The sequence below is a fragment of the Suncus etruscus genome, chromosome 18, assembly GCF_024139225.1.
Source record: "Suncus etruscus isolate mSunEtr1 chromosome 18, mSunEtr1.pri.cur, whole genome shotgun sequence".
NCBI classification, from domain to species: Eukaryota; Metazoa; Chordata; class Mammalia; order Eulipotyphla; family Soricidae; genus Suncus; species Suncus etruscus.
The window spans coordinates 55208623-55224665 of record NC_064865.1 but is presented as its reverse complement, the minus strand read 5'-3'; the positions used below and the strand labels follow the sequence as shown (position 1 = coordinate 55224665).

The 16043-nt window shown below is 40.6% G+C and overlaps 1 protein-coding gene and 1 non-coding gene across 2 annotated transcripts in view; both read right to left on the bottom strand.

Moving 5' to 3' along the window:
- Positions 1-7027: 7027 nt before the first annotated feature.
- On the bottom strand, positions 7028-7293 carry LOC125996845 (small Cajal body-specific RNA 13). Its single transcript, XR_007491510.1, has one exon. It is a non-coding gene; the product is annotated as a small Cajal body-specific RNA 13 (non-coding RNA).
- Positions 7294-14150: 6857 nt separating this feature from the next.
- The window catches only part of SCGN (secretagogin, EF-hand calcium binding protein), a 37070-nt gene continuing 35177 nt past the window's right edge, over positions 14151-16043 (bottom strand). Inside the window, exon 11 of the mRNA XM_049765045.1 lies at positions 14151-14340. Coding sequence (XP_049621002.1) covers positions 14212-14340 — 129 coding nt within the window. The 3' untranslated portion in view covers positions 14151-14211. The remainder of the gene's footprint in view (positions 14341-16043) is intronic.

Sequence of the window (16043 nt, the reverse complement as noted above, 5' to 3'; positions counted from 1 at the left end):
TAGAGTCACATCTGGGTGTGCTCAAAGCTTCCTCCTGCCTCTTCTGCATTCCACTCCAGGATCACTCCTGGCTCCACCCAGATGGTCAGAGAAAGGCTGTACACAGCAGGCATGTCATAAGCTAAAAGGATGTCATAAACTAAAGGGATGTCATGACCTGGCTCTCAGGCCTCCCAATCCTGCTAAGCTAAAAAGTCAGCACTAACTCAGTGCTGGTCCTCATAACCCGGGTCCTCTGATCATGAGCCTTAGATTAGACATGAGCCAACTCTGTTCAACCATTTCCTACAAGAAAGGTCTCAGCAATATTAACTACATAGACCCTGAGCTGAGTTGAACAGGTGTTTATATATATATATATAAACTATATTAAACTGGGGGATGGAAGTTGAGGCAGGTGGATTAAATACATATATTAATTAAATATATATTAAACTGAGGGATGGAAGTTGAGGCAGGTGGATTCACCTGGCCATATTCAAAACCTCCCTCCTGGTTATATATGTACTTAATTGGGGTAGGAGGTGTTGATGGGGTCACACCTGGCTGTGCTCGAAGCTTCCTCCTGCCTCTGCATTCAGGGATCACTCCTGGCTGGTTTTAGCCGCTATGGATCCAACGGAAGTCAGCTGCATGCAGGGAAATACTCTGCTCGTGACACTATCTCTATTCTGAATCTTAAGGGCTTATTTTTCTAGGAGGTAATGGCTAAACCCAAATGATTGTATTAGGGCAAACGAGGAGACATATGTTATGATTCTGCAGCTTCTCGTTTAATTCTGATGGCATTCCTGGAGGATTTCAGCCAATTTGGCCAGGCCACACGGTTTCCGGTTTTGAGTAGCTTCTGTAAAGGATCTTCCTTTGAAACGTCCTAACATGGTTCAGTATTATGAAATTGTTTGATTTAACGATAAACCAAGAGGTACACAGCAAGTTAATCTTAGTTGAGGATGGGAAAGGGCCTCCCAAGCTATTCCCAGCTCTGCCTGTTCCCCATTCCCATTGATACTTAACCAAGCAATCAGGTCAGGCTGTTGGCCAAGTGGGGGTGATTCTGGGGTGCCTAGCACCAAAGCAGTTCCTTGCCTCAAGCCAGGCATGAACACTTTGTTCACCTGAGCCTAAAGATTTTGTTTTTTTTGTTTTTTGTTTTTGTTTTTGGTTTTGGTTTTGGTTTTTGGGCCACACCTGGCATTGCTCAGGGGTTACTCCTGGCTGTCTGCTCAGAAATAGCTCCTGGCAGGCACAGGGGACCATATGGGACACCGGGATTCGAACCAACCATTTTTGGTCCTGGATCGGCTGCTTGCAAGGCAAACGCCGCTGTGCTATATCTCCAGCCCGCCTAAAGATTTTGTTAAAGGTACATTTTGTATCTGCAATTTTACACATGTTTTTAAATAAAGAATAGAACTATTTCTTAAAATATACAATAAAATTTGATATGAAGTGTGAATATATACTACTTTCTCAGTCAGGAATTTGAAAGGGTACATACAAGTGGTCCTCTGAGCCTGCCAGGAGTAATCCCTGAGTGCAGAGCCTGAAGTTAACCATTAGCATTGCCAGGTGTGGCCTTAAAGAAAGAAAGAAAATGCTAGATGAAAATGAATTGTTTAAGGTTTTGAATAGTAACATTCAGGTTGTGAAAGCCATCTCTTGTATTAATGTAAATTAATAGTTAATAAAATTGTTAATACTACATGAGGCAGGTAATAAAGGCAAGAGAGAAATGACAGTCTTTGAAAACTGATTTTGTCTTACAAATGTATCAGACAAAAATAAGATGCGTGTAGAATATGGCAATTAACTTCTGGGGTCCTCTCCATCAGTGATTTGGGGGGCAGGCAGGCATTCCTGAAGATTAAACTCAGTTCCTCGTTCATGCAAGGTATATGCTCCAGACCTTTGAACTATTTTCCCTGCCTTAAGATTTCTTTTTTGTTGTTTGTTTGATTTTTGGGTCACATCCGGCAATGCTCAGGGGTTGCTCCTGGTTCTTTGCTCAGAAATCGCTCCTGGCAGGCTCGGGGGACCATATGGGATGCCGGGATTCAAACCACTGACCTTCTGCATGCAAAACAAATGCATTACCTCCATGCTCTCTCTCCGGCCCTAAGATTTCTAAATCAAGAATAATGTTAGAAATAAATGGGATGTGTGGAACAACTGCTAAAGAAGAATTCAGAGTTATTTATTCTGAATTCAATACTCCTTAAGCAGATGGAGCATGACTTTTCTGTTCTGGGAAAATGGGAGTGGATTTACAATGGAAGAACCTGCAAACTACCCTCAGCTTCTGTCACAACTAGCATCAGTCATTGAACATGCTGAGGGACTGGAGAAATAAGGTGGTAAAGTACAGAGGGTGCTTGACCTCATACTTCCGACCCAGGGTTCATGCCTAGCACTTCTCGTGGTCCTTGGGCATCACTAGGAGTGATCTGAGAACAATCCCTGGATTACACCCTTCAAACTCCCCATAATTAAAAACAAGGGGGTTCTGAGAAATTATCACCTCCTGAGACAGGTAAGGAGACATCATGAATAATGTTCAAAACAGAAAAAAGAAAAGTCAAATTCAATGACATCCAAACGAAATTTGGAGTATACAGTAATGTGCCCATATTCCTTTATTTATTTATTTGTGAGAAACACAGATGTTGATACAAAGGGGAACAATGGGAAAGATATACAGGATTTTCCGGTGTTATCTTTAGGACTTTGCTGAGAATGTAAAGTTGTTCCAGGTTAGAAAATTGAAAAAAAAAAAATGCCGTTTTTTTTTTCTAAAGGGTCAGAGTAGAATCTCAACTACAGGAACAGATGAAGGAAATCAGTGGACCACAGCTTTTAACCTAAAATGAAAATGTTCTGTCAGGGTCCTGGGCCTCAGCAGGCAGAAATTCTCTGAGATTTCCACAGATGCTAGTCAAGGGCCTGTCAGAAGCCAGGCAAGGAAATATATAGTAAAGTCACCAGAGTTTTTCACTTGGTTGCTATAGAGATCCAGTTTGGGGGTGTTGGTTCAAGATCTTACATAGATAAATATGGTAGCACCATATGTGACATTCCTGGTAATTCTTGCCTCTGGCTTTGATGTATTCTTTTTAAATTTGATGAATAGTGTTAGTTGAACTAAAAAGGGACCGGAAATAATTTCTACTACTCCACATGTTGGAGAAAAAATATTTTTTTAATAAAAGTATTGCTAAGATCCAGGGACATTTATTCTAAATTAGTTTAAATATATTATTTTACTGGTACAAGGGAAAAATACAAATGGCTGATAGACACCAAAAAAAAAGATTCAAAAAAAGCTTAATTTTAAAAAGCACAAAGAGGTTCTGGTTTGTACTTTAAAATCTCTATACTGTTTTTTTTTTATAGTTTCTGAGCTACATAATGTGATTTTTGCGTTTACAGATTGAAAAAAATTGTTACTGAAAGGTTAAAGTTATTACTGTTTTAAGTCAGTTTTGTTGCCTCAGAAATCCCTGAGTAAGGAAATGGTACCAGGTAAGTATAGAGGTGAGTTAAAAATATTGGTGAGAAGCATTGATGAAAGAAAAGGATCAAGAGTTAGAAAAGGGGCCCGGAGAGATAGCACAGCGGCGTTTGCCTTGCAAGCAGCCAATCCAGGACCAAAGGTGGTTGGTTCGAATCCCGGTGTCCCATATGGTCCCCTGTGCTTGCCAGGAGCTATTTCTGAGCAGACAGCCAGGAGTAACCCCTGAGCACTGCCGGGTGTGACCCAAAAACAAAAAAAAAAGCAAAAAAAAAAAAAAAGAGTTAGAAAAGGATTATTGAAGTAATTATAGATAATATATTTGATTTTAAAAAGTTATTACAGTAGAGTCAAACTTTGGACCTACGAGTATCACAAATTTGATACAAATTTTGCATCTTATTTAAATCAAGTACTTTGTCTTTTGATACAAGAAATAGTAATCTTATTCTCTAAATGCAAAAGATATTTACAAAATCCATATATGGTGGAAAAGCTAATTTTATTACAGAACTTTTTGAGGTTATAATTAATCTATGTGGAGTAAGACACCAGGTTTATTAGTGTTCATTTTCACCTAAGATCTTTATTTCTTTAACATTCTTGGTCATGTTGAAAGATTTTAGTATATTAAAACACTGCAATGTTAATACCCAAGAGGAAAATCCAACTTAATGTGTATGCTGATCATCATGATCAGTGTGGTGTAGTTTTGATTTTGTTGTTTTTTATTGTTTTGTTTTTGGGTCACACCCGGCATTGCTCAGGGGTTACTCCTAGCTCTACACTCAGAAATTGCCCCTGGCAGGCACGGGGGACCATATGGGGATGCTGGGATTCGAACCACAGTCCCTCTTCATGCAAGGCAAATGCCTTACCGCTGTGCTCTCTTCAGCCCAGTGTGGTGTAGTTTTTAAAAATAAACTCATGTCTTTTAAAAATATATTATTTTTGGTTTCCTGACCACACTTAACAAGGCTCAGGCCTTACTCCTGGAATCACTCCTGGCAGGCTCAGGGATCATATGGTGTGCCAGGGGTTGAAATTATCTACTGTGCTATTGTTCAGGCCCCAAACTTTTTTTTTTTAATTAAACATTTTTTATCTTAATTTTTTTTTTTGCTTTTGTTTATTTTGGGTCATACCAGGCAGCACTCAGGTTACTCCTGGCTCTGTGCTCAGATCAAACCCAAGTCTGTACTGGTTCAGCCAGATGCATGGCACAATTTCCTACTTCTGCGATATTGCTCCAGCCACCGAAACTTACAGTTTTACTTGTCATCTGTACCTTTAAGTATTACAGAAACTTAAGGATGCTGGAGGAGTTATGAGTTCTTTCCTCTAAAATCAAGCATCATAGATTCATGATTTATTCCACGGATACTAAGGGCTTATAAATTACTAGGCACTGTTCTAGGTGACGTTGCACTATTATAAATTTTGCTGAAATCTCAATATTTATGTTTTCCTTCTCATAGTCTGTTTCCTTGATGGTTTTATGCTGCATTAAAAATGCTGTACTGAACAAATTCTGTTCTTATCTCTTCCATTTTATCCACCTTCAAGTTTTTTCTCGGGCTGTGAGTTTTAATTGCCCCCAGATGAACGGAGCCAAAAACAGATTTAGAACCCTGCAGAGCCTATTCCTCATGTCCTGTCACTCAGATGCTCCAAGTACAGTTCACACGGAGCTCTCATCACCAGCCAGGAGGGCTACCGTAAGGTATGGAAGAGTTCTCAGGTCTGGTGTCATTCAATAAGACCTCATTGATCAACTGCCCAAGTGATGAAATCAAACTCTGTGGGCCGGAAAGATAGCATGAAGGTAAGGCATTTGCCTTTCATGCAGAAGGACAGTGGTTCGAATCCCGGCATCCCATATGGTCCCCCGTGCCTGCCAGGGGCAATTTCTGACCATAGAGCCAGGAGTAACCCTGAGCTCTGCCGGGTGTGATCCAAAAACCAAAAAAAGAAATCAAACTCTGTGATTCCAGTGCTCCATAAATTCAAAAGGAACCAACATTTCACAGAAGATATTTATTTTATTTTTGTTCTTTTGGTTTTGGACCACACCTTTTGGTGCTCAGGGGTTACCCCTGGCTCTGTACTCAGAAATCAATCTTGACAGGTGTGGGGGACCATATGAGATGCCAGGAATTGAACCCAGGTGTATCCTGGGTCAGATGTGTGCAAGGCAAACACCCTACTGCTATGCCATCTCTTCAGCCTCTCACAGCAGATAATGAAAGCTAACCCTTACTTGCTCATACTAACCACTATTAAACTAGAATAAACTAGAATAATAGAAATATTAAAATAGAATAAACTAGAATAAAACAAATAATTTGGTGAAATAGTCGCACTCGCACTATAAGCCTGCTTTTAATATTTCCTTATTGCAATCAACACTCTACCAAATGTCTGTGTAAGCATACCTTTGTTTTTCTTCTGAAGTGTTTGCTAAGACCATTCCTAGGTATAAGATGAATGTATCAAATAGCATGCGAGTTTTACCTGCATATTATTAAAGTACTAATATATTAGCTTTCATCAAAAAGCATCCACAAGGGAATGGAAGATTGCTCAGTCGCTTACAAAACTTGTTCAATAATGGTAGGAACACCAGCTCAAACCTTGCAAGTCAGGAGGCAATCTTGATTGGTCCATTGCAGGAATCCCCAGCAGGAAAGGGCCTGAAGATGGCTCTGGCTTAGAAAGAGCCAAGAATGAGGGCCTGAGCTTTATCCTCAGTACCACACATAAGCCAGAGAGCCTGACTGCTCCACAGTGAGGTGGTGGTGACGGGTGGTGGGAGAAACCATCAGTAAACCATAAGAGTATATCCACTTTGTTTTTACATAATTCGTTATTGTTATTTTTAAAATATGTGTCTAGGCAGTAGGGCAAGACACTTGTCATCTTATTTTTTTCTATTTACATTTTTTCTTTGTTTGGGGGCCATATCTGGCAGCGCTCTGGGGTTACTACAGGCTCTGGCTCAGAAATCACTGCTGGCAGACTCAGGGGACCATATGAGATGCCAAAGATTGAACCCAGGTCAGTCCCAGGTCAGCTGCATTTAAAGCAAACGCTCTACTGTTGTGCTATCACTCAGGCCCCCCTATTAACATTTTTGTCATGTAGGATATTTTCATAAACATATACACATAAGAATATACATTTATGCATCTCAGTAATGATTCTTTTCTCAGTAAAAATATCAGATTTAGCAACAGCACAGTCACTAGGGTGTTTGCTTTGTAGATGGTCGATCTAGGTTCGATTCCCTAGCATCCCATATGATTCCTCCAAGCCTGCAAGGAGTGTTTCAGAGTGCAGAGCCAGAACCCCTGAGTGTGGCCAGGTGTGGCCCCAAAGCAACAAATCATCCATTAAAAATAATTTTAGTAAATTCACATTAGTTGCTCTTTAGCATTCTAAAATTTGTTAGAGTTTATTGGAGTACTTAGAAGTTTGTTATAAAAGAATTTTACAATATACTCAGTATTTTTTTTTATCTGTAGTAGTGCTTCGTGTCCAACAGATCATAGTCCATTCATTCCTGCAGACAATTTCCCAATTTTGGAGTTTCTCCTATTAAGATATGCTACCCCCTCATTATTGTCATAGCAGCAGTGCCCAGGAACTATATGAAGAAAATTGCACATGAGTTGGCTGGGATTTGGTCAGTCTTACTCTGCTTTCTTCAGAGGATATTTTTACTATAAATCCTGTGTGCCCTAGAATGCCACCAACTCTGCGCAGCTCCCAAACTACAGACTGAAGTTTTTAAACTGATTCCTGATGAAGAACTGATTCCTGAGGAAGAACATACTTGTCCAGAAATATTAGATGTTTCCATAACCATCAGTTCAAATTAATATATATTTAACAGTAGTTGCACATGGTTTCTTTTAAATTTTTGTCACCAGCCTCTCCCCTCTCCCCTCTCCAAGACAGGTTGCTACTCAACCACACATATTTCACTCTCATCTTTGTCTGCAAGATTTCCTGCAGTGACTCTTGCTCCATACTTGCTTTCCTTGGGTGGAAATACATCTTTTGACACCATTACACTCCCCTTCCTCTTCCAGTATCTTTCTTTTTCCAGGAAGCCTGGTGGGCTGAGTATATGCTCCTAAAAGTCATACCATCAGTAATAGTGATTTGAAATTCTGGACAACTTCATTTATTTGAGGCTGGCATCCCTATGAGAACACACCAATTGAACAGACTGGTCAGCTAAAAACAAGAGCCTACTAAATTTTCTGCCATTGTATTAAAAAGAAAAGAAAAGAAAAAATATTGATCTTTTTGTCACCAGGCTGTGCTCAGGGCTTACTCCTGGCTCTGCTCTGAGAGATCATTCTGCTCAAGGGGCCACATGCATTGCTGACAATCAAGCCCAGATTGGCTGCTTGCAAGGCAATTATGTTGCTTGCTGTACTATCTTGCTGACCGATTTTTTTTCTTTCCAGGGAAGTTTTGGGCCACCCCCTGGCAGAGTTCAGGGGTCACCTTGGCAGTGCTTAGAGGTACTAAGTGAGGTCCCAGGGTTAAGGCCTGTACAAGGCCTCAATAATCTCTGTTCTCTATCTCTCTGGTCCCAGTGAGATTCTTTTAAGTCAAACATAATCTCAGTTAACACCAAAGGGAACCCAGGAGGCATTCTGTGTGCAAATACAACTGATTGTTAATGCATTTTTTTTAAATGACACTGAAGGTAAATGTCAAGTTAATTTATGACTAAGGCTTTTAATAACAGGGTGAAACATAAAACATGTTTAATATATCCATTCATATTTCAGCTTTTCTATGAAAAGGGTATAAATTAAGAATGGTAGTTAAATGAACAATGGCAGAACACCCACAATACCTATATAAATAGTGTTTCAATGGTTATTTCTGATTTAGTAAGCAGAATCAGACAGTCCTGCTGGAGAAATCCAGCTTTCCTACTCCTAAACGAATGCCTTGGAATCACTAACCTAATCTCTCTCCCTTCTTACCTAGTGATTAGGAATTAAGATGAAAATTTATGAAAATAAAATAGTGAACGCTATCAACAAGGTGCACCAGTGAAAGTGAAGCAGGCAGTTGCCATCTGTGTATAACTGTGTAAGAGGCAGAGGAATTGGTCTTTATCTGGATTCTCTGGTTGGCTGCTCTGTGTGATAAATCAGATTGGGTTTCGCATCCTTTTTTAATATCGGGCATAACCAATCAGACAACAGGGGTGGGGATACTTAAAGTTTCATTGGGCTACTGGCAATTGCAGGCCTGAAGAGAAAGAAGCTGAAGAGAATTGGCTGTAGCTGGAAGAGTTTAAAAAACAAAAACAATTTTTAATTGAATCCCCATGAGATGTTACTAAATTGTTCATGATTCAGTTTTAGTCATATAATATCCAACATCCTCTACTAGGGCACATTTCCCACCACCAATGTCCCTAGTTTACTTCCCATCATTCCCCCTGCCCTCCCTCCTGCCTCTATGGCAGATCTCTCTGTCTCTCTGTCTTTGTCACTCTGTCTCTGTCTCTGTGTGTCTCTCTCTCACCATGCTATGCTATGCTTTTTTTTCTTTTCTTTTTTTTTTGGTTTTTGAGCCACACCCGGCGGTGCTCAGGGGTTACTCCTGGCTGTCTGCTCAGAAATAGCTCCTGGCAGGCACAGGGGACCATATGGGACACCGGGATTCGAACCAACCACCTTTGGTCCTGGATCGGCAGCTTGCAAGGCAAACGCCGCTGTGCTATCTCTCCGGGCCCTCTATGCTATTTTTTTTTTATCCCCAAGAACCCAGAAGTTAACTGTTTTAGCTTTTGGCATCTTAACTCTAATATTTCTATCACAGAAATATGTGCCCAGATAAAATTCTTGTCTCCACTTACAGGAATTAAGATATTCTCTCAGGGGATTCCTTTATACCAACACAAAAACGCCCTAGGGGCAGACAGAAGGCAGGGTCTACTTGTTCTTATATCTTGGTAGCTGCTTTCCTTACAAATGCAAGTCGCTGTTTCTGGAAAACTGTCAAAGACAAGCTGTTAGGAGGACAATCTTCTCCCCCAGGTGGTACTTTCAATTTTATGGGGAAAGGCAAGTGCCATGTCTGTTGTGCTCAGCTGAGCCCAAGTTGCTGCTGGTGTACACTGGGCATCCCTCATTCCAGGCCTTGTCTGTAGATCAGCTGTCCAGCAGGCACACAAGGCTACTGAGACCCCAAGCAGGGTGACCCCAACTGATGACCTCCTTGCCCCTCAATGGAGGGAAAGGGAATAGTTTGAGTTAGAAGGAACCCAAGTTGCACATGCCTGAGATTCCAGATGGGGCTGCCCTTTGGATTTCTTAAGCAATCTCCATCATGACCTTCGAGAAGGGAAGAAGACATTGCTGCATTATTCACATATTTACTCTGGACTCCAAGGTTTTGTGTTGAGAGTCTACATCTGTTAAAGGTCAGCAGCAACCCAAAAGCATGTGAACGGGGCTGGCCAGCCTCCTGGTGACAGTGTGCTTGATCTAATTGCATGCTGCCCTCTTCAACAAGTTCTTTTTGATGGAACAAATATGGCCTTTTTCTGCCACTAGCTTAATTTGCAGTTATCCACATGCTAGAATCCTGATACAACCACTGAGAATGGCTCTGAGATTATCCCTTGGAAAGCAATATCATTAGCAATATTAACGTCTGCCAGCTGATTATTGTAATCGGGCACCTGGTAATCAGTGCTGACTCAGAATAAAACCAATTTATAAGAAAGATAGTGAAGTGTGTACAAAGCAAGGATTCTACCACCCAAACTACTTCCTGTCCCTCATCATAAACCCAACCTTTTCTCATCCAATTCTTCCGCCATCTATACTCAAAGCACCAGGGGAATGAAATTTTGTTTTCAATGTTTAGGAGAAAAATAATTATATGTTGAGAGGTGAAGGAGAGTCGCATCAATATTTAGGATGAAGATGCCAACCTCAAGATGGTATAAGAGTAGTAGCTGAACATTGGTAGGATTTGAAGGTATCAAACCCTATATAAGCCTGACCATGGGAGGAGGAGAAGGGGGAGGAAGTGAGAGAGGAGGAGGAGAAGGAGAAAAAGGAGAAGGAGGAACAGGAGAAAAAGAAACCACCAGGTTTGAAGGTATGAAGTATTATATTAATATAAAATACTAGGTTGAGATGAAGCCTTTCTTGGCATGCCGCCTGTAGTCCCTTGGCCAACAGGTCTGAAGGTTGCAGCATAATGGTGGAGAGATTCACAATCAGTCAGTTAGTTTCAGGAGTCATTCAGCTTTATTTCACAGTCCTAGCTGCCATGGCTTCTATGCTAAGCCTTTTCCAAGCCTCCTCCTCTGCTGCTCTCCATGATTCCTTGCTCCTTTTTCTGCCTCCCCTTCTCCCAGGCAACGCCTTAGATTCTTTTCTCCAAACCACAGACCCCTCCCAGGTGTGGGTGGGTCTGACCATCCAGGTGGGATAAATAGGAAGTTGGGGGAGGGAATACCCACATGGAAGGGCAGAATTCACTGTTCTTCTTTCAACCAAAAGTCTGAAAAACTTTTAACCAATATCAAAGCCTCTCAATTTAACAGTAAGAAATATTATTTTGAGGGTCCAGAGCAATAGTATAATGGGTAAGGCTCTGGCCTTGCACTCGGCTGACTTGGGTTCAGTCCCCAGCATCCCATATGGTTCCCCTGAGCCCACCAGGAGTAAGGCCTGAAGCACCTTGCGTGGCCCCAAAGCCCAAACAAAGTTTAATTCCTTTCCCCTCAGGCTACTATTTTCAGGCAGCAACTTGGTTCTGAAAGAAGAAATTCTTTCTTCTCTTCCAATCCCTCTGAACAGGGTCTCCTTGTTCTTGAATCTTGGAAGCTGCTTTCCTTCCAAAGGCAAGTTGCTCTGTTTCTCGAAACTGTCAAAGACAAGCTATTAGGGGGACAAACTTCTCCCCAGGTAGAACCCAAACATGTGAGCTGGTCTCACTGTGCACCAACACACACTGTCCATTTGAAAAGCAGCCTTGTGGGAAAGCAGATAATTCCCAAAAGCTGGAGCTCCTGGGTTGCTGAGAAGAGGTTCTGGTTTCAATACCTGGCACTACGGGGTCCAATAAAGCAGTTGTTCTTTTTCAGCAACTCAGTGATACACCATTGACTGTAAAAAATGGTTTCTGATGGTGTTATGGGAACCTGAGAGTTGCTGTGAATAAAGAACTGGGGCATGGAAGACCTCTGTTTTCTGGGTGACATGCTGCAACTTCATTCACAATGATCACTGGACTAATTGGATTGTGTCTACTTCAATATATTTATCATCCCAGATGTGGAAAAGCTCTAAAGCCAACCAGTATTTCTTGTAACATATGAGTGTCCCCATATGAGTGTGCAACAGGTCTCCAGATTTGACTCCCTGTAACAAAAGGATCTGAAATCGCACAAGTATATTGTGCTAAAGAGCTGAAATTCAGCTTGTTGGTGTTAAGAAAATGCTACAGTGGCTTGATTTTCTCACACACAACCGAGAGGAAACTTTCCTGGCATCACATAAAAGCCTCTGGGATGGGGGTAATGAGTATATATGGAGCCAGGGGTTGATCCCATGATGGTATGCTTCAAGGATGGAGAAACCCTGAATCTCTTAGGCCATGGGAATTCCCTTTCTTCATACTTACTGTGCCTATGAAAAAAAAAAGTGGGGGGAACGCCAAACCCTACCACTCTAGCACCCATACTTTTTCTTGTTTCGTTTTGATTTGTTAGTTTTTTTACTTTATTTTCCTTCTCTTTTTTCTTCCACTTTTCTCTTTCTTTTTCATGCTTGTGGTTATTATTTAGAGATTTATTTTTATTTGCCGGGTCCATTTTTTCTTTTTTCTTCCATTTTTCTTTTCTTTTTTTCTCTCTCTCTTCTTTCTTTTTTTTGGTAGTTGTCACCAAACTTTTTTCTCCCTTTTTTCTTATCCTTTTTATCTCCAATGACGGTGGAATAGATGCTCAATCTACAACAAGCTGTAAAGTGGAGACCAGTTGCACTAGCATTCTGTGGGGTAGAAGAGGGAGATATGGGATGCATACTGGGAACAGGGGCGGAGGGAGGACAGCACTGGTGGTGGGAATGCCCCTCATTCATTGTCACTATGTACCATAAATGCTGCAGTGAAAGATTTGTAATGCACTTTGGTCACAATAAAAATATACAAAAAGAAAAACAAAAAGTTAAGTCGTAGTTGTATGACCACTAGAATGAACACTAGAGGGCAGACATGCCTTGGGGGATGAGAAGAGATTAATCTTAATCTGGGGTGTGAAGAAAGGAGTTTATCGTTTCCTGCTCTAGCAGATTAATGGAGACAGTTATTAAAGGAGGAGTTCAGGGTGCAAACTGTAATTCCCTGGAAATGATTTTCCTGTGAAGATGATTATCCCAGCCCTGCTAAAGATTGTTTTCATTTTCATGAGCAGAAAATAAGTTGCAGAAATGTTTTTACATAATTAGATTCCGATGAGTCAATTAGGCAAGCACTGATGTTATGTTGAGAAAAAGATTATGAGAAGATATTTAATGATAGGCAAAGTGGAAGATGAGATAAAATTGAACCCCCGAAAATATTGCAGCTCAAAGGCCAGCTCCTCTCTCCATACTGCCCCCACCTCACTTTTTCATATCTCTCTCTAGCCTCAAAAAGTTGGAAATTCTTTCTTCTAAAATGATAAATTGGAATCAAATCATGATGCAGCTATCCTGTGTGACTAGTATGTCTCTAAATTATAGAAGCAAACTCTCCTAACATGTCAAATAGTTTGACCTCTGCTTACGGTTTATTTCCTAATTCATTTCAGTATCATACTGAGTAAAATGGGCCATATGGAGAGGGACAAATAGAATGATCACACTCATGTGGGATATAAATTTTAAAAAATAGTATTATAATAATATCTAAGACAATGTAAACAAGGGCCAGGAGGTTGGGTTCATGGCAAGAGGCTTGTCATAAAGAGGAGGACTTGTATTTAGGTCAAAAAAAGGACCGTTATGACAATGATAGTTGGAAATGGTCATTCTAAACAAGAATTTAGTACTAAAAGGAAAGAAAGCATGGTACTCTTTCAGAAACAGTATTGCAAACCACATACCTGAAGAAGAAAAAAATGGAGAGAGAGTAAGATAGGGAAAGAAGAAAAGTGTCTGCCATGGAGGCAGGCCTGTATGAGGAGACAGGGACACTGGTGAAGGGATGGATGTTGGAACATTGTTTGAAACTCAACCATCACAACTTTGTAATTGCATATCTCATGGTGATCCAATAAAAAAACATGTATTAAAAAAGAAACACATTTAGAAAGAACTTCTTGGTTTCCAATAGCAGGTTTATTTCCATGTCACAATGGACAAAGGATGTCAGAAGAGCTACAGTCAACATAAAGGAAAGAGTCAGGAGAATGATGCAGCCCCCTCTGCCATTCTGGAGACCAGTAGAGGATGAGCAGATCCAGAAGGTGAACTGAGTCTTTGAAGAGCCAGAGAGAAAAGCCCAGGGTCCAGGGTGAAATGTCAGAGACACTGATGGGGCCATTCACTGAGGCAGCACTGCCCCACACCTTTACAAAGAAGGCCAGAGTGTGCCCAGGCAAAGCACAGTTAACATTTATACTAACAGGAGCTCAGAAATACACAGAGAAAAAAATCTGGGCATTACGGGTTGATTTTCAGTCCAAGACACAAGGCTAGCTCAGACTTCTGGATTTTTCCATCCTTGTTCACATCGCAGTGACGCAAAAGGATCTCCCGGAACTTATCAAGGTCTGCCCCACTGATGCTGGGCTAAAGATAACAAGAATGATATTAACAGATGAGTTAATATGGTTCCATGCTGTGTTACCCTCCTCCCTGCCCCATGTTTTTACTTTGGGATCACCCTGCTTTATGAAACAGCCTCTTAAAGAGACCTATCACAGGATAGATACTTTCCCACGGGCAGCATGGATAGACCCACCTCCCAACCAAAGCAAGAACTGCAACCCTTTGAGTTGCCTCCTAGTCTGCTAGTTAATAACTGCCGCTCAAAAATGTTCAATCTAGTTCATATATACACAATTATTGTGTCCTTGAAAGCCCTTAAAAATATCCCTAAGCTTATGAGATGACCAGATTCAGCAGAAACTTTCGTAGAACAGGAGAAGTTGGAAAATAGCAGCTTAATGGATCCTGCAGTCAGTCAGTACAATCAGAATCAGCCCCGAATCTCAAAAGACTTTTTTTCTTTCTTTCTTTCTTTCTCTTTCTTTCTTTCTTCTTTCTTTCTTTCTTTCTTTCTTTCTTTCTTTCTTTTTCTTTCTTTCTTTCTTTCTTTCTTTCTTTTCTTCTTTCTTTTCTTTCTTTCTTTCTTTCTTTCTTTCTTTCTTTCTTCTTTCTTCTTTCTTCTTTCTTTCTTTCTTTCTTTCTTCTTTCTTCTTCTTTCTTTTCTTTCTTTCTTTCTTTCTTTCTTTTGTTATTTTTTAAGGCCAGACCCAGCAGGTTCTGCACCCAGAAACTTCCCTGGATGTCTTGCAGGTTTATATAGGGTATCGGGGATTGAACCTAGGTCCATCATGTGCAGAAAAATGCCCTTTCATATGCTCCATCACTCCAGCCTCCTCAAAAGATATTTAGGATATTGTCAACCCTCCACAACTTTGATATTATCCAAATGCAATCTTGAGCAAACAGTGTGTTGATAGAGAAGTAGTAACCTTAGGTGAGGTACTATAGCAGCATCTCAATGAAAAATAAAAATTAATTAATTAACTAATTAATTAAAAATAAAAGGCAGTACATAGATTATCCCAGGTTCAAATTCCAACCTCACATGCATGCTCTCACCAGCATCCCTAAGTGAGAACCCTGGAGTCCTTAATGCTGGGATGGCCCTAATTTCTCTGTACAGAGGGTCTGGGCAGCACCACTTTCTCAATCCCTAGTATTAAACCCTCCAGCCTATAGGCCAAGTATCATAAAGAGCAGCCCCGGAACTCCTTGAGAACCACTTGGAAGATCCCCTCAAAAGGTGAGTTCCACATTGGTCTCATGAGATTCCAAATGAGAATTATTATATTACATTCATTTTTAAATGATTCTAACCAAGTCTAGGAGAGAGAGGATAGTGGCTTTAACACTTGATTTGCACACAACAAACCTGGGTTTGATCCACAACACCCCATATGGTTTCCTCCAAACCTAGCCAGGTTCTGAGGACAGAAGCCAGGAGTAAGCACTCAACAATGCTAGGTGGTCCAAAAACAATGCCCCCCCCAAAATTTCTTTCTACAAAAACTAAAGCAATAAGATATATAATAGCCTAGTAAAATAAATGACTTTTAATGATGACAAAAAGAGGCATCTATTGGGATGACATGAAATTAATGTTGCAAAGGAACTGAAGAGAGAAAGAAATGTTTGCTGGATTTCATAGTAGCTCAAGGTGGGTTAAATTTACTACAACCTTAGACTTTTCTCTTTTGCCTTAACCTTTAGACCTGCAATTCCAA